The sequence below is a fragment of the Oncorhynchus clarkii genome, chromosome 4, assembly GCF_045791955.1.
Source record: "Oncorhynchus clarkii lewisi isolate Uvic-CL-2024 chromosome 4, UVic_Ocla_1.0, whole genome shotgun sequence".
NCBI classification, from domain to species: domain Eukaryota; kingdom Metazoa; phylum Chordata; class Actinopteri; order Salmoniformes; family Salmonidae; genus Oncorhynchus; species Oncorhynchus clarkii.
In genome coordinates, this window is record NC_092150.1 from 40,214,924 (window position 1) to 40,238,708 (window position 23,785).

At 44.2% G+C, this 23,785-nt stretch overlaps 1 protein-coding gene across 1 annotated transcript in view; it reads right to left on the minus strand.

Moving 5' to 3' along the window:
- Nucleotides 1-23,785, minus strand: part of LOC139406809 (low-density lipoprotein receptor-related protein 8-like) — a 250,373-nt gene that overhangs the window by 50,680 nt on the left and 175,908 nt on the right. The window contains exons 6-10 of the mRNA XM_071149860.1: nucleotides 17,240-17,614; nucleotides 14,055-14,177; nucleotides 11,116-11,238; nucleotides 3,287-3,406; nucleotides 2,925-3,050 (exon numbers count right to left, since the gene is read on the minus strand). Coding sequence (XP_071005961.1) covers nucleotides 2,925-3,050; nucleotides 3,287-3,406; nucleotides 11,116-11,238; nucleotides 14,055-14,177; nucleotides 17,240-17,614 — 867 coding nt within the window. The remainder of the gene's footprint in view (nucleotides 1-2,924; nucleotides 3,051-3,286; nucleotides 3,407-11,115; nucleotides 11,239-14,054; nucleotides 14,178-17,239; nucleotides 17,615-23,785) is intronic.

Here is a 23,785-nt window from a genome sequence, read left to right on the forward strand (position 1 = left end):
CAGCTCATAACAATGAACGAAACATATGAACCCAACATGACACCAACCTGGGAGTCGTAGTTTTAATTAGCCAACACACTGTTCGTAGTAACTACAGAGCCATATGGGATACTTTTGTCTAAATCAATATGTGTGGTAGCTAAGATTAAAACTGGCAAATACACTTCAGAAAGTAAGTCAAATAAGTATTCTTATAATGCTTTCTCTATCCAGCCTCCAAGGGCATTTCCAGTGAGTAAAAAAGTTCAGAGTGTTGGAAGAAAAAGCTGTAGTAATGGGCCAATGTCCTTGAATCAGTGTTTGGATGAAGGGTAATAATGGTATAGAGTTCCCTGAACACGGCTTTGTGCCTTCAGGCCAGAACACAAATAAAGCCTGAAGTTTCCAGCTCCGTGTGATGTGCTCAACGACATCGTCACTTCAGCTGTCAGCTCCTGTAAATGTAATAAACCTAAGACAGTGGAATGTGAGCGTGTGTTATCTGTAAATTGGTGTGAGCGTGTGTTATCTGTAAATTGGTGTGAGCGTGCGCATCGCTGAGAACGCATGAGGTTGTGTGTCTGTTGATGTGTGTGTGCGCGCGGGCGGGCGGCAGGTTTTTCTCTACAACTTCATTATTACCACGACACTTTGTTATTATCAGTAGCATTTCATTGTTATTATTCAAAGTTGCTACGTCTAAATATTAGTCTAGTATACGAATGAAGAAATGTCAGATTGGAGAGGATTGTCACATTTTCGTATCGACTCAAAAGAAACGTGTCATTTCACTGCTGAATCACACTTTGTTGTTTTCCTTATTTCTCTTCTTTTTCCATTTATGTTTCATATCATTTTTGAAGTGTCCATTTTATTTCCATGTTTGTTACTGTTGTCTTAGGGCTGTTAAGGCCCCAATGTGAAAAGGGGTTTCTGTTTCTTCACTTGTTTACATGGATATGCTTCTTAATAAACACCTATTTGAAACAAGCCATTACACTTTGTTATCACTTGTAAATATTACATCTGCAAATGAAGAAATCCCAGGTTGGGAAAGATCTGTCGCATTGAGTCAAAAGAAAGATATATGCAGCCCACCAGGTGTTCAAACTTCCCAAATTCTCCCATGTCACCCCTCTCCCCTGCACACTCCACTGGCTTGCAGTCAAAGCTCTCATCCACTACAAGACCATGGTACTTGGCTACGGAGCAGCAAGAGGAACTTCCCCTCCTTACCTTCAGGCTCTGCAGAAAAACCATTACACCCTAATTGTGCACTAATTGGAAGTCGCTCTGGAAAAGAGCATCTGCTAAATTACTAAAATGTCAATATAAAAATGTATATGCTTACCTTGTCTTTGTCTGTTGCCTTTTCCACATATGAAAATATTAAGTCCGATGGGTTTTCTCCCACTTTTCCCCTAAATATTCGTAGCGGTCGATGGCGAGAGGACGCCGTAATGAGAGAAATAGTGTAGCCTAAACTACTGAAAATAGGCCTTTTATCAGATTAAATCTTTGACAGGAGCGTTTGATTCTCAATAAAGAGATGTCCAGACATGCTACTTTAGGAAACTTTCTGAATGGACATACTCTATAGAGAGAATCTGCGAACTCACAACCCCGTAAAATGACCTGTCAATCAAAGCCACCAGAGTATGTCAGAGACAAGAGCAAATATTTCTATTTTCCTTAAAACGTATGAAAAAAAACCTAGGCCACATTAGGCTTTCCGAAAGTAGGTTAGATGAATTGATAAGGAAAGTACAGTATGAAGAGGAGTGCGACAGCTATGCGATAGTAGGATAATGAAATTGACAATCGTTAAAATTGAAACAAATACACGCAACATGTCCATAGCCTTTTTTTCACTGTTGATTAGTCTATAAAAATACAAGAAAGTCCACACATCAAACTATTCCCCCCCCCCCTGAAGTGCCATAGCCTATAGGCTAGCGCTTCTACAACCCTGCACATCAGACGGTTTAGCAGCTGGAGCATCAAACGACAGTTGGAAAGAGGAGATGTAGAACGTTCAATCGACAGACTAAGTTAACGAAACAATCGCTTATGATCATTAGTCAACACTCCTGCTATTAGATCAAGTTTATCTACGTTAATAACGTTAAACCCCCCCCCCCCCCAAAAGAAAAATCTCCCAAAATGAATGTGTGCCCATTTAAACGGTTTTGACGGTTGGTTCATTTTCATGACGGCCTTCATCCATAACCGTCAGTTACACGGGTATTCAATTACCGTCACAGCCCTACCAGGAACTATTACAATAATACACACATACATACACAGACACACACACACACCGACACACTGTCCCCCTCCCTTCCGCTCTAATAATAAACGGCCCAAGCTTTCTGAGTATGTGCTCACTCTAACAGTAATAAAGATGTGCGTTCTCGGATGGAAGGTAATCAATGGCATTTTCCACGCCACTTAGAGCAAAGCCGAGCCCGTTCCCGCTTAAGCCCCCTCATTACCATGTAATGATCCAACCTAAGAATGATGATGCTAATCACAAACCATGTATTTCCCTACAGTCTGAGTCTGAGAGAGGGCCCAAAGTTAAGACCAGGGCATTGGTTGCTATTCATGGCCAGGCTAGCGTGTTTACCGTGGGGCACGGTGAGGGACAATGCCAGGCTGTGTCCTACAGTGCCCTGACAGGCCCCCCATAGCAAGGGAGAGACACGGAGGGAATGGTTCTCTTTTAATTACCGCCCAGAGAAGCAAAGGCAAATATTTGCCTTTTCCGACCGTCCTGCATACAAAGAAAGTCCTTTCATATTGGACAGGCTGAGAACAGACGATGATGTTACTGGGATGTATGTGTGTGTGTGTGTTTGTGTGCATATGCATGCTTGTGCGAGTGTATGTGTGTCCATGTCTCTTCTGTGGTTGCCGGGGACATTATGGGCTGTCTCACTCACCCACGGCCTTGCAAGTTTTGGTGCTGGGGTCCATCTCATAGCCCTCGTAACATTCACACTTGTAGTCTCCTTTGTAGTTGACGCAGATCTGGCCGCAGGCATCAGGGTTCTCACACTCGTCTATGTCTGAGGAGGGATATCAGAAGCGCATCAATTACACTGGACACACTCTGTCTCTACTAAGACAGGATGGACAGCAGGAGACAGAGAGATATTTGGGCCATTTACTCTAAGTAGCTACCGCCTGGAACGAGAGAGCACGAGAAGAGAAGGAAATGTGTGGGAGATTGAGAGAACAATTTTCAGAGAGCGCAATCATTGGTAAGGCTTGGCTGAGAGGGACATATTGTATGGGACTCTACCTCCACAGGTCTTCTTGTCCATTAGTTTGTATCCAGCGGGACAGTCACACTCATAGCCGATCCTCCGGTCTCTGCAGACGTGAGAGCAGCCTCCATTGTTGTCTGCGCACTCATTCACACCTAGAAAGAGAGGGATGAAGGGAGAAATAGAAGAAGGGGAGTCAAACATAAATAAAACAACCAAGATATTGGCCTATTTGTGTGTGTGTGTCTGAGGTTGCCTCTAGGGGAATGTGCTGCTATCAGACACCTGGAACTGTTCCAGAATGCACTGGGGCGGGGCTCAGAAGGGGGTGGCTTCGCACCAGATGCCCCTCGCTAATCTGATTTCCTTTGGGGAGCAGGTTTCCTCCCCTTATCCCTCTATCCATTCCGGCTCCTCCTCCCCTTATCCATTCATCCCTCCTCCTATCCCTCTATCTATCCCTCCTACTCCTCCTCCTATCCCTCTATCCATCCCTCCTCCTTACCTTCCTCTATCCATCCCTCCTCCTATCCCTTTATCCATCCCTACTCCTTACCTTCCTCTATCCATCCATCCTCCTTACCTTCCTCTATCCATCCCTCCTCCTATCCCTTTATCCATCCCTCCTCCTTACCTTCCTCTACCCATCCCTCCTCCTATCCCTTTATCCATCCCTCCTCCTTACCTTCCTCTATCCATCCCTCCTCCTATCCCTTTATCCATCCCTCCTCCTTACCTTCCTCTACCCATCCCTCCTCCTATCCCTTTATCCATCCCTCCTCCTTACCTTCCTCTATCCATCCCTCCTCCTATCCCTTTATCCATCCCTCCTCCTTACCTTCCTCTACCCATCCCTCCTCCTATCCCTTTATCCATTCCTCCTCCTTACCTTCCCTCTCTTTCATTCTGTTCCCCTTTCAGTATCCATCCTCCCTTAACCCCCTCTTTCTCTCTCCACCATTCCTTATATCACGTTATCGCTCTGTTTTCCTGTCTCCCCGTCACCCTCCCTCCCATAAGCAGGGCTTTACAGTGCTGCGATTTGTATAATTTTTATTTGGCAGGACCATGCCCCTAGAAAAATATGAAACACCCAACTGCAGATTACCACTTCAATATCTCAAATATTTTCCATTGTGCTCCTACATTTCTTTGTGTGCTCCGACATTTCTATTTGTGCTCCTTGTAAAACATTTCAGCGTAGAGCCCTGATAAGCCTAGCGGGTAGAGTGGGGTTGAGAGCTGACACCTCATTATTGGTACAGTCATGCGTGAGAGGAAGACAGGGGGAGGCTGGAGGATGTTGTACAAACACAAGCTGGTCATTTATGAATATCTTAACTTTCATGTTAATGAATAACAAACAGTACATGTCCACTTATACTATAGCTAGAGAACGTGGCATCAAGATAAAACAAGACCGGCAAATGCGTATAGAGCTTCAGTAATACACACATCAATGTAATGTAATACAATTCCAACAGAACATAAAGATGTATGGCAAAGTAAAGAGATCTAATGTCACAGAGCTATGTACGATGGGTATCATAAATATTCACCCCCCCCTTGGATTTGGTCACATTTTGTTGCATCTAATTGTGATGTTTTTGTCATTGATCTGGAAAAAATACTCCGGAATGTCAAAATGAAAAGAAAATTTGACGCATTTTTACGAATTAATAAAAATGTAAAAGCTGTAATTATACAGTGAACAAAATTATAAACGCAACATGTAAAGTGTTGGTCTCATGTTTCATGAGCTGAAATAACAGATCCCAGAAATGTTCCATACACACCTTATTTCTCAAAAATGTGGTGCACAAATGTATTTACATCCCTGTTAGTGAGTATTTGAGCCTTTATCAAGATAATCTATCAACCTGACAGGTGTAGCATATCAAGAAGCTGATTAAAAAGCATAATCATTACATAGGTGCAACTTGTGCTGGGAACAATAAAGGGCCACACAACACAATGCCACAGGTGTCTCAAGTTTAGTACAATTGTCATGATGACTGCAGGAATGTCCACCAGAGCTGTTGTACATTTCTCTACCATAATAACGTTGTTTTAGAGAATTTAGCCCAGGACCTCCACATCTGGTTTCTTCACCTGCGGGATCGTCCGAGGGGAGGGGGGTGTGTGCTGAGGAGTATTTCTGTCTGTAATAAAGCCCTTTTGTCTGGGGAAGGGTACCAATTCTGCAGAATTGAAGGTCCCCAAGAACACAGTGGCCTCCATCATTCTTAAATGGAAGAAGTTTGGAACCACCAAGCTGGCCGCCCGGCCAAACTAAGCAATCGGGGGAGAAGGGCCTTGGTCAGGGAGGTGACCAAAAAGGCACCTAAATACTGTCAGACCATGGGAAACAAGATTCTCTGCTCTGATGAAACCAAGATTGAAGTCTTTGGCCTGAATGCCAAGCGTCATGTCTGGAGGAAACCTGGCACCATCCCTAGGGTGAAGCATGGTGGTGGCAGCATCATGCTGGTGGTGGCAGCATCATCATGTTTTCAGCGGCATGGACTGGGAAACAAGTCAGCATCTAGGCAAAAATGAACGGAGCAAAGTACAGAGAGATCCTTGATGAAAACCGTCTCCAGAGCATTCAGGACTTCAGCTTTACCTTCCAACAGGAGTGGCTTTGGGACAAGTCTCTGAATGTCCTTAAGTGGCCCAGTCAGAGCCCGGACTTGAACCCGATCGAACATCTCTGTAAAGACCTACAAATAGCTGTGCAGCAATGCTCCCCATCCAAATTGACAGAGCTTGAGAGGATTTGCAAAGAAGAATTGGAGAAACTCCCAAAATACAGGTGTGCCAAGCTTGTAGCGTCATACCCAAGAAGATTCGAGGCTGTAATCGCTGCCGAAGGTGCTTCAACAAAGTACTGAGTAAAGGGTCTGAATACGTATGTACATGTTATATTTCAGTTGTTTATTCTTCATACATTTGCAAAACTGTCTAAAAACTAGTTTTTGCTTCGTAATTATGGGGTATTGTGTGTAGATTGATGAGGGGGAAAAACAATTTAATCAATTTTAGAATAAGGCGGTAACGTAAGAAAAAGCCAAGTGGTCTGAATACTTTCCAAATGCACTGTAATTCATTTTATTATGGCAAATCAAGTCTCACATTTTAAGAAAAGCCTTTTTAAACCTTGAGTTTGCGTAAAATTATCATCAACAAAAGCAATCACATTTAAATCCTTCATTTGTAAATATTCACCCCTTTTTTCAGGCAAGCCTGAATTAGTTCAGGAGTAAAAAGTGGCTTGACAAATCACATAATAAGTTACATGGACTCACTGTGTGAAAAAATAGGGGTTAAATTTTTTTTTTTAAAGACTACCCCTTCCTCTGTACCCCATACATGCAGCATATGTAAGGTCCCTTGGTCAAGTGTTGAATTTCAAGCACAGATTAAACTACAAAGACCAGGGAGCTTTTTGAAAGCATCATAAAGAAGGGCAGTGATTGGTAGATTGGATGAATAAGGTGCCCAGAGGTGCCCAGAGTAAACTGCCTGCTACTCATTCCCAGTTGCTAATATATGCATATTATGGGTAGATTTGGATAGAAAACACTCTGAAGTTTCTAAAACTGTTTGAATGATGTCTGTGAGTATAACATAACTCATATAGCAGGCAAAAACCTGAGAAAAAATCCAACCAGGAAGTGGGAAATCTGAGGTTTGTCGTTTTTCAACTCATTCCTTATTGAAGATACAGTGGGATATTGGTCATGTTGCACTTCCTAAGGTTTCCACTAGATGTCAACAGTCTTTAGAACCTTGTTTGATGCTTCTACTGTGAAGTGGGGGCGAATGAGAGGGGAATGAGTCAGGGCTCTGGCAGAGTGCCATGAGCTCGTGAGGCTCATTCACGTGAGAGCAAACTCTGTTCCATTGCATTTCTACAGACAAAGGAATTCTCTGGTTGGAACATTATTGAAGATTTATGTTAAAAACATCCTAAAGATTGATTCTATACTTCGTTTGACATGTTTCTACAGTCTGTAACGGAATTTTTTGACTTTTCATCTGCTCGTGTGTCATGAATTTGGATTACTGGGCTGAATGCGCTAACAACAAGGAGGTATTTGGACATGGCGGATACCTGTTTGGGTTGTTTTGGTCTCTGAGCGCCGTACTCAGATTATTGCATGGTATGCTTTTTTCCGTAAAGTTTTTTTGAAATCTGACACAGCGGTTGCATTAACCTCTTAGATCTCTAGGGGCGCTATTTCATTTTTGGATAAAAAACGTTCCCGTTTTAAGCGCGATATTTTGTCACGAAAAGATGCTCGACTATGCATATTCTTGACAGTTTTGGAAAGAAAACACTCTGAAGTTTCAGAATCTGCAAAGATTTTGTCTGTAAGTGCCCCAGAACTCATTCTACAGGCGAAACCAAGATGATGCATCACCCAGGAATTAGCAGAATTTCTGAAGCTCTGTTTTCCATTCTCTCCTTATATGGCTGTGATTGCGCAACGAATGAGCCTACACTTTCTGTCGTTCGCCCAAGGTCTTAGCAGCATTGTGACGTATTTGTAGGCATATCATTGGAAGATTGACCATAAGAGACTACATTTTCCAAGTGTCCGCCTGGTGTCCTGCGTCGAATTCGGTGCGCAATTGCCAGCTGCTTCTACTTTACCATTTGATTCAGGGGAGAAAGCATGTGTCCAAGAACGATGTATCAATGAAGAGATATGTGAAAAACACCTTGATGATTGATTCTAAACAACGTTTGCCATGTTTTCAGTCGATATTATGGAGTTAATTTGGAAAAAAGTTCGCGTTTTGAGGACTGAATTTTCGGGTTTTTTTTGGTAGCCAAATGTGATGTATAAAACGGAGCTATTTCTAATACACAAAGAATCTTTTTGGAAAAACTGAGCATCTGCTATCCAACTGAGAGTATCCTCATTGAAAACATCAGAAGTTCTTCAAAGGTAAATTATTTTATTTGAAGGCTTTTATGTTTTTGTTGAAATGTTGCGTGCTGGATGCTAACGCTAATGCTAACGCTAAATCCTTTGTTTGCTAGCTACTGTTACACAAATTATTGTTTTCCTATGGTTGAGAAGCATATTTTGAAAATCTGAGATGACAGTTTTGTTTACAAAAGGCTAAGCTTGCGAGATGGCATATTTATTTCATTTCATTTGCGATTTTCATGAATAGTTAACGTTGCGTTATGGTAATGAGCTTGAGGCTGTAGTCACGATACCGGATCCGGGTTTGGGAGATCAGAGAGGTTAAGGAGAAGTGTATCTAAAGTTCCATGTATAACACTTGTATTTTCATCAACATTTATGATGAGTATTTCTGTAAATTGATGTGGCTCTCTGCAAAATCACTGGATGTTTTTGGAACTACTGAACATAACGCGCCAAAGTATACTGAGATGTTTTTATATAAATATGAACTTTATTGAACAAAACATACATGTATTGTGTAACATGAAGTCCTATGCGTGTCATCTGATGAAGATCATCAAAGATTAGTGATTAATTCTATCTCTATTTCAGATTTTTGTGACTCCTCTCTTTGGCTGGAAAAATGTCTGTGTTTTTCTGTGACTTGGCTCTGATCGAACATAATCGTTTGTGGTGCTTTCGACGTAAAGCCTATTTGATATCGGACACTGTGGTGGGTTTAACAAGAAGTGTATCTTTAAAATGGTGTGAAATACTTGTATGTTTGAGGAATTTTAATTATGAGATTTCTGTTGTTTGAATTTGGCGCCCTGCACTTTCACTGGCTGTTGTTGTCCTATCGATCCTGTTAGCGGGATCTCAGCCCAAAGAGGTTTTAACTATAACACATCAGATATTTAATATCTCTTTAAGCATGGTCAAGTGAATAATTATGCTGTCGATAATGTATTAAACCACCCAGACACATCAAAGATTCAGTCATCCTTCTGAACTGAGCTGCAGAACAGGAAGGTAACTGCTCAGGGATGTCACCATGAGGCCATTGGTGATTTTAAAACAGCTACGGAGTTCAATGACTGTGATGGGAGAAAACTGAGGATTGATCAACAACATTGTCGTGACTCCACAATAATTATCTAAATGACAGGGTGAAAAGAAGAATACAAATATACAGAATAAAAATATTCTAAAACACGTATCCCGTATGCAACAAGGCACTAAAGTAATACTGCAAAAAATAAAATGGGAAAGGAATACACTTTTGGCCTAAATGCAAAGCGTTATGTTTGGGGAAAATCCAACACAACACATCACTGAGTAACCTCCCTATTTTCATGCATCATGTTATGGGTATGCTTGACATCGGCAAAGAATTTTTCAGGATGAAAAAAAAATCTGCATGGCCAAATACTAGAGGAAAACCTGCTTCAGTCTGCTTTACACCAGATACTGGGAGATGAAGTCGTTGCCTTGGTAACCAGACAAGACTTGCTATTTTAGCTAACCAAACCATCAGTCTTAGTTTGCTATTATGAAAATCAAATTCAACAATTCCAGTAATGTTTTCAATTTGACTTTTGGTTTCAAAAGCAGCTCAAACATTGAACATGTAAGAATTAACTATAGCCATGAATTTTACCATGCACATATGCCGTGCATTATAGGGAAATAATGCATAATCTAGAATGCCGTTCAAGCCAATTAGAAATTAGTACTTAACAATCCCATGATGTCAGTAAAAAAATATTTTAAGAAATAATTTTCAAATGTCATTGGGCTCATATCTTGAGCTGGAAATTATATTGTCGATGGTGTCAGAAAAATGAGATTTTCATTCATTTTAGAGTAGCATGTCTTTTTTAAAAGTCAACAGAACGGAGCTTCTCAGTCCTTCTACATAAAAATGTACCCCCCCCCCCCCCCCCTCTGCAACCTTTCCCCCGAGCTGTAATCGCTGCCAAAGGTGTTTCTAACATGTTTTGACTCAGAGGATTCAATACGACCGTTTTGGAGCGGAAGTGAGAGAAAATGAACTCCCGTTTTGGAGTGAAATGTTGTCCAGTCACGTGTCAAATGTTTCCTCACTACAATATATGATCATGGTACGTTACATTGTGTTCATGTTTAACTGACGAAACAAATCCATGGTGGGGCGCATGCTAATCGTTTAGCAAGGTAACCGGAGCTCATGCAAAGTCAATGGAACAAACTGGCTAAATTAGCCAGCTAGCCATTTACATTTCATTTTTTTGTATGTTTAATTAGCTGGCTAGCTAGTTAGCTTAATGCCATTCACATTTTTCTAGCTTATGATAATGAAGTTTGCTAAATCTTGTTATCCTTACGTCTGCATTGCCATCAACTTGACTGGCAGCAGTTTGGGTGGATGGACAGAGCAGGGGCAACACCTCTTGATTGCTTGTTTGTTAGCTGATTAATTTCAGTACAGCTGTGGCAGTCAACTGGCTAAAACTAGATATAGGAGATGAGTAAATGAATGGTGAAATTCTGTTTTAAAGATCTATGCTTCATATGTCATCTATTATTCAAGTCCATGTTGCTCATTGCTCATCATTGCTCCAGTGTCTCATACCCCTCTCCGTTGCCAGCAATTTTGCTCAGCAATATTGCCTAAACAAATTGCATGTGTATTATCTATGGTGGAGCGCTAATCCATATGGTGCTTTATGGGTAATGTAGTCTGAGCCTGTTTCCTTGCCGTGAACAACCTCAAGGGAAGAGTTGGTATTTGACGGTAACGAGCGAGCTGAGAATTATCCTGATTTATTCCCCCTCGATCAAATGAAGCTCCGATTACTACCAGAGTGACCATCTGCATGTCAACTGGATACTAATAGGTGTGTGCGTGTGGGTTGGGTGTGTGCCGGCGTGCGTTAATGCATTCGTGTGTGTCTTACCGCACTCCTTCATAGGTTCGTCTGACCAGTCCTTGCAGTCTTCGATGGCATCACACACCTTGCTGCTGTCGATACACTCTCCATTCTTGCACATAAACTTCCTGGGGCCATCACACTTAGTGGCTGGGAAAGACAGAGGGTAGAAAAATACACGGATCATTACCTTGCAAAAGCTTACAACAAGTGTTTGATTTCCAATGCGTGTCCCTACTCTGATTCCTCGGGCATGATTGCATAAAATAAGTAATCTGCTTTCCAGACACTGCTATTGGCCTGGGGGTGGGGTTATAAAATAAGTAACAATGATAATTTGGTAGCTTAGCACTCTGTACCTGCAGTAGAGAAGATGATAGTGTATTAATTCAAAATACACTATATATACAAAAGTATTTGGATACCCATTGACATGAGTGGATTCAGCTATTTCAGCAACTATTTTCAGTCATTAGATCATTTATTTTGGTACAGTCCATATGTAACTTGTTTTTGGTCACAGGTCCAGGACTGGCTGAAGAATTGCAACATATACCTGGAACTAACTCCGTAGATAATAAAACATAAATATTTTAAAAAGATATGTGAATATACAGTCAAAAGTTTAGACACACCTACTCATTCAAGGGTTTTTCTGTATTTTTCTAAATGTTCTACATTGTAGAATAACAGTGATGACATAAAACTATGAAATAACACATATGGAATCATGTAGTAACCAAAAATGTGTTAAACAAACCAAAATATTTGATATTCTTCAAAGTAGAGGTGGCAGGTAGCCTAGTGGTTAGAGCGTTGGGCCAGGTTGCTGGATCGAATACCTGAGCTGACAAGGTAAAAATCCGGCGTTCTACCCACTGTTCCCCGGTAGGCCGTGATTGTAAATAACAATTTGTTCTTAACTGACTTGCCTAGTTAAATAAAGGTTAAATAATATCATTTAAAAAAATGACAGCATTGCACAATCTTCTCTCAACCAGTTTCATGAGGTAGTCACCTGGAATGCTTTTTCAACAGTACCACACTTGTTGGCTACTTTTCCTTCACTCTGCGGTCCAACTCATCCCAAACCATTTCAATTGGGTTGAGGTCGGGTGACTGTCATCTGATGCAGCACCATCCCTCTCCTTCTTGGTCAAATTGCCCTTACACAGCCTGGTGGTGTGTTTTAGGCCATTGTCCTGTTGATAGTCCAACTAAGCGCAAACCAGATGGGATGGCCAATCACTGCAAAATGCTGTGGTAGCCATGCTGGTTAAGTGTGCCTTGAAATCTAAAAAAAATCCCAGACAGCGTCACCAGTAAAGCACTCTCACACCTCCTCCTACATGCTTCACGATGGGAACCACACATGCAGAGATCATCCGTTCACCTACTGTGCGTCTCACAAGGACACAGAGGTTGGAACCAAAAATCTCAAATTTGGACTCATCAGACCAAAGGACAGATTTCCACCGATCTAAAGTCCATTGCTTATGTTTCTTGGCCTAAGCAAGTCTCTTCTTATTATTGGTGTCCTTTAGTAGTGGTTTCTTTACAGCAATTCGACCATGAAGGCCTGATTCAAGCAGTCTCCTCCGAACAGTTAATGTTGAGATGTGTCTGTTACTTGAACTCTGTGAAGCATTTATTTGGGCTGCAATCTGAGATGCAGTCAATTGCTGATTTCTGAGACTGGTAACTCTAATGAACTTATCCTCTGCAGCAGAGGTAACTCTGGGTCTTCCTTTCCTGTGGCGGTCCTCGTAAGAGCCAGTTTCCTCATAGCGTTTGATGGTTTTTGCGACTGCACTTGAAAAAACGTATTGAAATTGAAATTTTCCAGATTGACTGACCTTCATGTCTTGAAGAAATGATGGACTGTTGTTTCTCTTTGCTTATTTGAGCTGTTCTTGCCATAATATGGACTTGGTCTTTTACCAAATAGGGCTATCTTGTGTACCTTGTCACAACACAACTGACTGGCTCAAACACATTAAGGAGGAAATCAATTCATTTAAATGCATTACATTTACCTCATGAAGCTGGTTGAGAGAATTCCAAGAGTGTGCAAAGCTGTCATCAATATCACCATGTGCAATGCCAAGAGTCGGCCGGAGTGGTTTAAAGCTCGCCGCCATTGGGGCAGTGGAAACGCGTTCTCTGGAGTGATGAATCACGCTTCACCATCTTGCAGTCTGACGGACAAATCTGGGTTTGGCGGACGCCAGGGGCACGCTACCTGCCACAATGCATAGTGCCAACTGTAAAGTTTGGTGGATGAGGAATAATGGTCTTGGGCTGTTTTTCATGGTTCGGGCTTGGCCCCTTAGTTCCACTGAAGGGAAATCTTAACGGTACAGCATACAATGACATTCGAGACGATTCTGTGCTTCCAACTTTGTGGCAACAGTTTGGGGAAGGCCCGTTCCCGTTTCAGCATGAGAATGCCACAGTGCACAACCCGAGGTCCATACAGAAATGCTTTGTCGAGATCGGTGTGGAAGAACTTGACTGGCCTGCACAGAGCCCTAACCTCAACCCCATCAAAACACTTTGCAATGAATTGGATCGCCAAATGTAATCACCCAACATCAGTGCCCACCCTCACTAATGACCTTGCGGCTGAATGGAAGCAAGTCCCCGCAGGCATCTTCCAACATCTAGTGGAAAGCCTTTCCAGAAGAGTGGATGGAGGCTGTTACAGCAACTTCATATTAATGCCCAGGATTTTGGAATGAGATGTTCGACAAGCAACTTTTGGCCATGCAGTGTACAACACAATACAGAGAAGGGTACGAGATATTGTGGTAAATGACGAGGGGAAATTAGGAAAACATTAGCAGTTATTTCAGACCAGTGGAACATCTGTCAACTATACACCCAGGAGAGAAGGTAAGGGGACTAACTACTGGGCATGGAGGAAGACACAGGGGAAGAGGGGACGGTCAGTAAGGCCAACCCACCGTTGATACAGCCAGCCTCATCGCTGAAGTCAGGACAGTCACGAACCCCGTTACACTGTTTGCTGCCATGAATACAGGATCCATCACCACACTGGAACTCATCTGGACGGCAGGTCAGCAGAGCTGTGGGAGATAGAACACACACACACAAACGCACACACACACACACACACACACACACACACACACACACACACACACACACACACACACACACACACACACACACACACACACACACACACACACACGCAGACACAGAGCGAGAGGGAGCGGGAGAGAGAGAGAGCAGGAGAGAGAGAGATAGGAGAGAGAGAGATAAAAAGAAAGACGGCGCACACACACACACACACACACACGCACACACACACAGACAGATTGCGTGAATTCAACAGCGCATCATCCAACTTTCTATCTCTCTAGAGATCCAACCCCAACTCAGTATCCTGTCAGAGATGAAATTACCCCAGTGGAAAAAGTGCGTGTTTCATCTTGGGTTTGGGCCAAAACGGAGTGCATTCCAATTCAGTAGTAATCCCTCATACATACAACTCCTCCTTCTCCCTGTTTCCCTCTGCACCAGAGAAATGCTGTGGAAATGAGAAGCTGGGAGGTATTTACTCACTGTCTGGGTAAAACACACACCCAGGACTGCCCTGCTTTGTTCTGTTGTTTGTGCTGTGTGTGTGTGTGTGTGTGTGTGTGTGTGTGTGTGTTGTACTAGCAGTAGTATAGGGGAAGGTTTATTTTACCCATTCATCTCTTTAACTGCTGCTTTAATTATTCATGGGATGCACTTTGGAGATGTAACCTACACCAGAGGACAAGATGCGAGGCGCACACACAAACGCACGCACGCACGCACACACACACGCCAAAAAAGCCTCCCCACACATAAACAAAGACCCCCTTGATGTTAAATCCAGCATAACCAGCGTAATCCTAGTGTATCATAACGTGCTGATGGTATCAGTCCAGTGATTGGGATCTGAGCTCAGCTAATAATAATACAATCTCGGGATGAACAGTGGCAGTCCGGGAGAAAGAAAAGGGAAGGCAGGAACAGACTACAGAGATGAATGATTCTCCATTTCTCATTTACATCACTATAATACTGTCATACTGGAACCCCTCTCCCAGATCACACATCTCATCTCTGCATCTACTGTATATAGTCTGCTAAAGGATTTAAGACAGATGCTTCTAAACAGTAGTGATCATGTCAACACATCACTACGGGTACGGCACACACATTGTTTCTGGACCAGGCAGTATCACTTCTAAATGTACAGTAGCCATGATAGGACAATGCATAACGTTTTGATAATGCTATTGATTTTGATTATTAAGGCAGGTTTAATAAGGTTCCAACACCAAAATAATTGTACAAGTCTGAAACCCCTGCATAGATCTGCTCTGATTCCGTCCCTGTCTTTATGATCTGTGTGTTATTATTGAGTGGTCTCTGGGATTGAGAACAGGGTGTTACTCAGGGAGAGAGAGAGAGAGAGAGAGACAGGTTGTGAATGCCCTCGCTCCCTCTCAAGGGCTCTCCACTGTACCAATCATCACACTGTTGCATGGCAACCAACTCAACTGATTGCCCTGGTGTTTCCAGCGTGGAGCTTATTATCACCGGGCACCATAACAGAAGTTTCAGCGGGGCTTTGACACCATAACATCCATGCATACACGCTGGTTAGCGTTTCTCGTCATGAATCTTGTTCTGGAGGCAGCTCTACAGTGGTCACTAGCTAGCACAGCCGCAAAGTAATACAAAAGCAAATGTTAGTGTTCATGGATTTTTATAATAGAGCCAATTTTGACTTTACAGCTGGCCCATCTAGCAGAAAGCGCTCAGTTTCGCCTCCAGGGCAAGATCCGTGACATTAAACGTCCCCCTGCTGCGTACACAAACAGACAAGCAGGCACACACAGGCAAAAATGCTAACACACACATACACAAATGCCTATTCACTCACAAATCCATCCATATTTATTGATTGTACATTGACAGAGTGATTTTTACATAGAAGTCTTTCTAAGCTAAATACCCCCCCCCCCTCCCCCCACCCCCTACAGAAGACTCCAGTACATCCTTTACATAGAATAGACTATATACGTTCAGTGCAGAGGAAAAGTCTTTGCCCTCTTTAAGACTTTCTCTTCTTTTTGCATATTTTTTGTCACTCAAAATGATCAGATCCTCAACCGAAGCCTAATAGTAGATAAAGGGAACCTGAGTAAGTAAATAACACACAATGTTGATACCTATTTAATTGATTGCATTTAAAAAATAAAAAAAAGTTATGCAAGACCCAATGACCCTGTGTGAAAAAGTAATTGTCCCCTTACACTCAATAACTGGTTGTTCCACCTTTAACTGCAATGACCGCAGCCACACGTTTCTTGTAGTTGTTCATCAGTCTCTCACATCGCTGTGGAAGGAATTCTGTCACACTCTTCCGGGCAGAACTGCTTTAACTCATCGACATTTGTGGGTTTTCGAGCATGAGCTGCTCGTTTCAGGTCCTGCCACAACATCTCAATCGGGTTTAGGTTTGGACTTTGACCAGGCCATTCCAACCCTTTATATGTGTTGCTTCTTAGCCATTCTGATGTAGACTTGCTTGTGTTTTGAATAACTGTCTTACTGCATGACCCAGCTGCGCTTCAGCGTCAGCTCACGTACAGATGGCCTGACATTCTCCTTTAGAATAGAGAGCAGGATTCATGGCTCCTTCAATGATAACAAGTTATCCAGGTCCTGAGGCAGCGAAGCATCACTATTTGATGTTCTTACCGTGGAATGCAGTGTTTGGTTTTCGCCAGACATAACGGGACCGATGTCGTCCAAAAGTTCCACTTTTGACTAATTTGTCCATATAACATTCTTCTATGATCATCCAGGTGCTTCCAGGCGCTTTTCCGGCAAACTTGAGTCTACTGTTTGGATGACATGGGCCCCGTTATGTCTGCTGAAAACCAAACACTGCATTCCCTTCATCTAATAGCAGGTTTTGGTTGATGATCTGATAACATTCAAAACATGCACGAAAATATGCAAGAATAGAGAAAATTAGAAGGGGGGGGGGCAAATCGTTTTCTCACAGCCTTGTATATGTACGGCCACATCCTGTGTGCATCCCCAGGTGATCCAACCCCAGATACAGTGGACGACTTACCGCAGTCAGCCTCATCCGACTTGTCCTTGCAGTCTGCGTCTCCGTCACATTTCCAGTTGAGGTGGACACACTCTCCACTGCCACACTGGAACTCCCCCTCGGGGCACCGGGGCTTCTGGGGCTCCGTCCGGCGACTACAGCGCTCCACAGACTCGTCAGACCTATCCCCGCAGTCCGGGTCCCCGTCGCAGCTCCACAGGTTCGGGATGCACTCCGAGTCGTTACAGCGGAACTCATGGGGGCCGCAGGTGGGGGTGGAACACTTCTCCTCATCACTGCCATCCCCGCAGTCGTCGTCGCCGTCGCACACAAAGACGGGCGCCACGCATTTCCTGTTGCGGCACTGGAAGTCCTTGGCGGGGCAGGCCTTGGTGTCTGGAGGGAGGAGAGGGAAAACAGAGAGGAGTGAGGGGGATGGGTTAGAGGTCTAAACACCAAAGAGTGTGATGTGATGACAGGATAGCAAGATAATAAAAAATAAAAAGAGGAAACCATGATCTTTCACGCAACAGCTCTAAATGGGCGGACCAGTAAGAAGGAAGAAATATTCGAACAGATTGCGTAACATAATGAGAGTGGGAGGCAAAAGGGTTAGCTGTAAGATCGCATACCGTACAGAGTATGAGAAAAGAGATGAGAAACGCAATCACAGTCTGGGCGCCTGGTCTGAACTACACCACCAGCCATGGAGCCTCTAGGGAACACAGAACACATACATCCGTGCTAAAGAGAGCTAGGTTCTGTACTATACTGTATGTGTCTGATAGAGAGAGAGACAGACAGACAGGCTCTGAAGGGAGTCTCTATAACCTCTCTGTGACTACCTCTAACCTCAACGATTTCCTGGCTGCCCAGTCAATCAATCAATCACATGTATTTATAAAGCCCTTCTTACATCAGCTGATGTCACACAGTGCTGTATACAGAAACTGAGCCTAAAACCCCCAAACAGCAAGCAATGTAGAAGCAAGGTGGCTAGGAACAACTCCTTAGAAAGGCAGGAACCTAGGAAGAAACCTAGAGAGGAACCAGGCTATGAGAGATGGCCAGTCCTCTTCTGGCTGTGCCAGGTGGAGATTATAACAGAACATGGCCAAGATGTTCAAACGTTCATAGATGACCAGCAGGGTCAAATAATAATAATCACAGTGGTTGTCGAGGGTGCAACAGGTCAGCACCTCAGGGGTAAATGTCAGTTGGCTTTTCATAGTAGATCATTCAGAGTTAGAGACAGCAGGTGCGGTAGAGAGAGAGAGTCCAAAACAGCAGGTCCGGGACAAGGTGGCCTCATGCTTGGCCTTGGCTCTGTGTAGTGGCAGCACAGACTAAATTACTGTTAGTATGCAGTAGTAAGCGGCTGGCCCTGCCTTAATAGGGTCAGCTAAGCAAAAGGGATAACTGGCCCGAGGAGCTGTGGAACAATTGAGTTCAATGGTGTTTTTTTATGTAGAGGATCGCTATATAACGCTGTGTGGACACACTGCAATGAGGGAATCTATACACACACACAAGGTTAAACACATACACACGCAGGCATGGACGAATGCACGCAGACAAACGTTCACTCACAGAGGCACACCCATACTGGCATAGTGCCAAACCACTCACACACAGGCAGTCATGTTAAGACATGCGCGTAAAGTGCGGAGTTACACAACTAATGCTAAAACGGATGCAGGTGGCGTAATCTTCAATCGACAGACTTACACTTACCACGCACTGTAGGACACACACACACTGCTGACTGGGTGTTGTTCACGGCTGATGGTAAAACGCCACTTTAGCCTTTTCACCTGCCCAGGCTCGGTGGAGTTTGGGTTGTAACATCCACAATGAAATACTCCAGCCGTCCCCAAAAGTTTCCACACCGGACTGACTCCCTATGATTTATGTGTTGTGGGGAAAAGGGCATTCTTGTCCTGCAGTAGCACTTCACTTCCCAGTGTGTGTGTGTGTGTGTGTGTGTGTGTGTGTGTGTGTGTGTGTGTGTGTGTGTCATCCTCCTACCACTTCATTCTCTCCCTAACACCAGCTCCCACGCACTGTGCCACTGGGGCTAATTATAATAAGAGCCAATTGTATTTGCCGCTAACTTTGCGGCTGTATACTAATGATCTCCACTCCGATCAGAGTAATTAAGTAAACAAATAGACAAGAGGCAATTAGAGGTTCAGGTGTTTACCAGCCCCCCCTCCCTCCCTCCCTCCTTCCCTCCTCCTGTCTGTTTATTGACTGACAGTTGAGCAAGAAGAGATTTTAAATCTTTGATTGAGCGTTTTAAAATGTACAGATAATGGCCTCCGGGTGGCGCAGTGGTTAAGGGCGCTGTACTGCAGCGCCAGCTGTGCCATCAGAGTCCCTGGGTTCGCCCCGAGGCTCTGTCGTAACCGGCCGCGACCGGGAGGTCCGTGGGGCGACGCACAATTGGCCTAGCGTCGCCCGGGTTAGGGAGGGCTTGGTCGGTAGGGGTGTCCTTGTCTCATCGCGCACCAGCGACTCCTGTGGCGGGCTGGGCGCAGTGTGCGCTAACCAAGGTGGCCAGGTGCACAGTGTTTCCTCCGGCGCATTGGTGCGGCTGGCTTCCGGGTTGGATGCGTGCTGTGTTAAGAAGCAGTGGTTGGGTTGTGTATCGGAGGACGCATGACTTTCAACCTTCGTCTCTCCCGAGCCCGTACGGGAGTTGTAGCGATGAGACAAGATAGTAGCTACTACAACAATTGGATACCACGAAATTGGGGAGAAAAAGGGGGAAAAATTCAAAAAAAATAAAAAAATGTACAGATAAATGAAGGGAAATGTAAACACTGTGGATGCAAGAACAACTCTATGAACGCCTCTCTTATACCTAGTATCATATTATATACTGGCTTTACAGTCGCATCTCACTCTCTGATAAATCCTCACTCTCTGATAAAACCACCTTGAGCTGAGCTGAAGAGAATAGATGAAAAGCTCTTTCTCTAGCCAGTAGAGAGCTGGGTCAGAAGGGTTATGTTTGCTGTAAACAGTGGTGGCGGGAGATTATTGTCTGAGCTTGGCTCCCAATGGGGATAGTTAGTGGGACAACCGTCTGCTAAGACACTGGAACCTGACTGGATTCTGACTGTCTGAGATCAGATCTGTCTGAGATCAGATCTGTCTGAGAGACCAGGGTGCGACTGGAACTCCAGTAGGGAATGTGGCTTTTATTAGCCAATCAGGAACATCATGTGATGCACATAGTTATTGGCAAAAAATAGCTGTTCTGATCAAGACCAATTAGTGAAAAAAAAATCCGAATTGGGTTGCCTGTCTAAACGCAGCCATAGTAACAGAAACACACAACCACCCACTCACCCGAAACGGTGTGGCATATGGCCCTAATGTCATATCATATATCTCTGATGAGATCCAGGTACTGTACCTCCGCTCCACTCCCAGACCAGGGCCATCCCCACATAGGATCAGTAAAGAGGTCAGAGAGATTTAAACCCGTAGGATGGGATACAATGGGGGAGCAGAAGAGAGGGTATCGGAGAGAGAAAAGAGAGAGCAGAGGCGACACAGGCCCTAGAGGGGAAAGACTGTCTTCCACCTCAGGCTAATATATTCACCCGCTGGCCTAGTGCTGGACAGGTAATAGATGGATATGAAGATAAGACTGATCACATTGACCTTGTGTTAGGGAGAGACCTTGGAACCCAATGGAGAAAAAAATAAAAAAATAAACACATTGCCCACAACCACATGTGCGCAAACGCACGCACAGGCGTACCCACAAACACCACTACCCCCCGCATTATCATATCCTGAGGAATAATTATATTGTCAAGAGCGGCCTCTCGATACGGCCCGGTGTATTGAGCCATTGTTTTGCAAAAGCTATGAGTCACCTTAATATCATTAAAGCAGTTTGGATCAGAGAGATGTGTCCCCTGGGGGGGACCCCCTGTTTAGCCACCCAAATGGCTCCCTATTCCCTATAAAGTGTACTACTTTGGTCAAAAGTAGTGCACGATATAGGGAATAGGGTGCCATTTGGGACAACAACAAAAAACAAAAGTCTGTATCTGTAACAAAACACATCGATGATGTACAGCTCCCCTCATCGGAGATGTCAGCCAGCTCACTTAGTGGGCTGAAGACTGGAGCTTTGGGTTGGGGGATGGAAGAGGAGGGATACAGATGTTACTGATGTAGCCATGCACATGTGAACTGCTGACAGGAGGGCCAGAGGGGCCTGTTTACAGTATCTGAAAGACAGGCTTTGTGTGTGTGTGTGTGTGTGTGTGTGTGTGTGTGTGTGTGTGTGTGGACGTCAGTCATCCGTTCTCTAGGGTACCAGGGAGAGAGTTTATCAGTGGTTTGACTACATTAGGCTGGAGCTCACAGACAGAGACGGAGGCAGGCAGGCAGGCAGGCAGGCAGGCAGGCAGGCAGGCAGACAAGCAGGCAGACAGGCAGGCAGACAGGCAGACTCAGACTCTCGAGATGGTAGACCTACTGTACAAGATACCTCAAGATTCCTCAATACGATAAAATAGAAAACAATCAGTGAGAAGAGAATCAGAGTAGATCTATTAAAGGTCCAATGCAATATCAAATCATTCGTGGGTAACAAAGCTTACTGTGATTGTTTTCAATTAAAGTGGTCAAAAAGTAACAAATAACTTCTTAGCAAAGAGCAATTTCGAGCAAGCAATCATTTTTCTAGGACACTCTGGGAGTGGTCTGAGTGGGGAGGTTATTGGCAGAGGTTTGGAACTCTCTTCCTTATTGGTCTAGTAACTCATTTACCGCTTTACTGTGATGTCACCAGGCAGGCCAAAACTCAAAACAGGCTGCAGTTTTAGGGGGTCTTTTCAAACAGCGCTCACATTATCATTAGCATTATCATACATTTTACAATCGTTATTCCCACCTCACAGTATGGAAATAGATAGAGTGTTGTGTGGAAATAGTGTGGAAATAGAGTCAACAAAAGTGTTGACTGCACTGGGCCTTTAAGTCTTTACCTTTCCAAGAGAGGGGAGTCGGTAGGAAGTGACATGGCATGAGGGGATCACACGACAGGATAAGATAGGGTTTTTAAGATGAATTCCAAATCAGTGACGGTCTTATCAAATGCTATTGAAATTGGCGGTTGGTTTTGAAATGAACCGATGCTGCAGTAACCCCCCCCCCCCGAGAGACATGTAGGATGTCTGCTCTACTGGAGTAAAGAACAGGCTAATCTCAGGGTGTCTCAGTGCAGTCGGTCTCTCTGCCTGTCTGTCTAGAAGGAAAGCCTGGGGGAGCCTAGGTAAATGGCAGCTCAGAAGGAAATAGCAGAATATCACCAGGAAACAGAGAAACAACGATGGATAACATGAGTGGCATCCACCCAGGGGTACCTCTACTCTTCCACTGCTAGGCCTGATGGGTAGATAACCCATGGGAATGTACAGGATAAAGCCATGCCAGGTTGCTGTCTCCTGGCGGGATTATTCCAACCTTTTTAAAACGTGGAAGGCATTAGAGAGCAAACTGTCAGACGGGTACAAGATCCCAAACGCTTCTCCCGTCACTCGATGTTCAGTGCCTGTCTGGGGCTAATTCCCATCGATATTTCCACTCCGCGCATGTTGCTGGAAATTAATTGAGTTTCCTTCGAAAACCGCCGGACAGTAAATCTATGAATACATTAAATCATATAATAATTAGATTAATAGACATTCAAATCTCAACTGCATCTTTCTCCCATTCTCTCTCTCTCCCTTCATTCCTTCAGCCCTCTCTCTGATGTGTTCTGCAGGCCCTGTGGGGAAGCTGACAGTGTTTTAGGTTTGGGTCGGACAACCTCCCAGCTGCAGTTCCATCTGTTCTGGGACAGGGCATTGGTGTGAAAGGGAGAGAGGTGCTTAGAGGGGAACAGAACATGGGCTAATGTTCCCAGAAGTCAGGAAACCACTAAAGTCTGAAACAACTGCACTGACTTGAGGAAAGGAGCGACTGTGTGTGTGTGTGTGTGTGTGTGTGTTCCGTGCCCACATCCCATTACACCGACACAGTCCCAGGCCCAGTCTGAAAGGATTATAAATGAAGGGCATTATAATAGTCTGGATCCTAAACCAAGTTGAGCAGTTTGGGATACAAACAAACAAACAAACAAACACACACACACACACACACACACACACACACACACACACACACAAAGCGCGGCTCTTCCTCTGTAATTTATAAAGGTGGGTGGACTCTCCCAAGCTCTCTTGATACGTTATCAAATAATGGGATGGAGGCTAAAGTTATTTTAGCGCAGTCTGGATAAGTGAGAATATCAAGGTGTGTGTTTATTCACCCCCCCCCCCCCCCCCCCCCCCCACACACACACACACACACAAACAGCTCCTCTCCTCACTACGACATCGATCCCAGTGCAGGTGTGCAACACAGTGTGACTGATGTGAAAAGAGCAACAGGTCCCCTGGGCCTCCCTTGACTCTCTTTCCCAGGCCTGTAGAACACAGAGTGACGCTACAGTATAGGCCAGGGCTGACTGATCCAACCACACTGCCACGGGCTACA